Source organism: Chaetura pelagica, unplaced genomic scaffold (genome assembly GCF_000747805.2).
Source record: "Chaetura pelagica isolate M959 unplaced genomic scaffold, ChaPel_1.0 scaffold274, whole genome shotgun sequence".
Lineage (NCBI taxonomy): Eukaryota > Metazoa > Chordata > Aves > Apodiformes > Apodidae > Chaetura > Chaetura pelagica.
In genome coordinates, this window is record NW_009952983.1 from 770904 (window position 1) to 771168 (window position 265).

The 265-nt window shown below is 57.4% G+C and overlaps 1 protein-coding gene across 1 annotated transcript in view; it reads right to left on the bottom strand.

The window, feature by feature from the left end:
• The window catches only part of TMEM260 (transmembrane protein 260), a 31876-nt gene that overhangs the window by 6361 nt on the left and 25250 nt on the right, over window positions 1-265 (bottom strand). Inside the window, exon 10 of the mRNA XM_009996471.1 lies at window positions 154-243. Within this exon, the coding sequence (XP_009994773.1) occupies window positions 154-243 (90 nt within the window). The remainder of the gene's footprint in view (window positions 1-153; window positions 244-265) is intronic.

The window sequence follows — 265 nt, forward strand, 5'->3', positions numbered from 1 at the left end:
TAGGGAGATCAGACAAGGGAGTCCCCCAGGCTGTGCCCATCAAGCTTAGGTGGGACGCGAAAAGCACCTTTCCCACTTCCAGACAAGGAAACCCAAGGAGCAGGGCAGGGTGGAGGGTTTACAGCAGCACCCCGACCAGATAGAGTTTATTACCTATAATTTGCCCAGACTTGAGAAGCAACAAGCATGAGGGCAGAAAGCTGCTCCAGCCACAGCAGCACCCGGCTGCCCTCCAGCACGGCGCTTCCGAGAGAGGCGACAACGG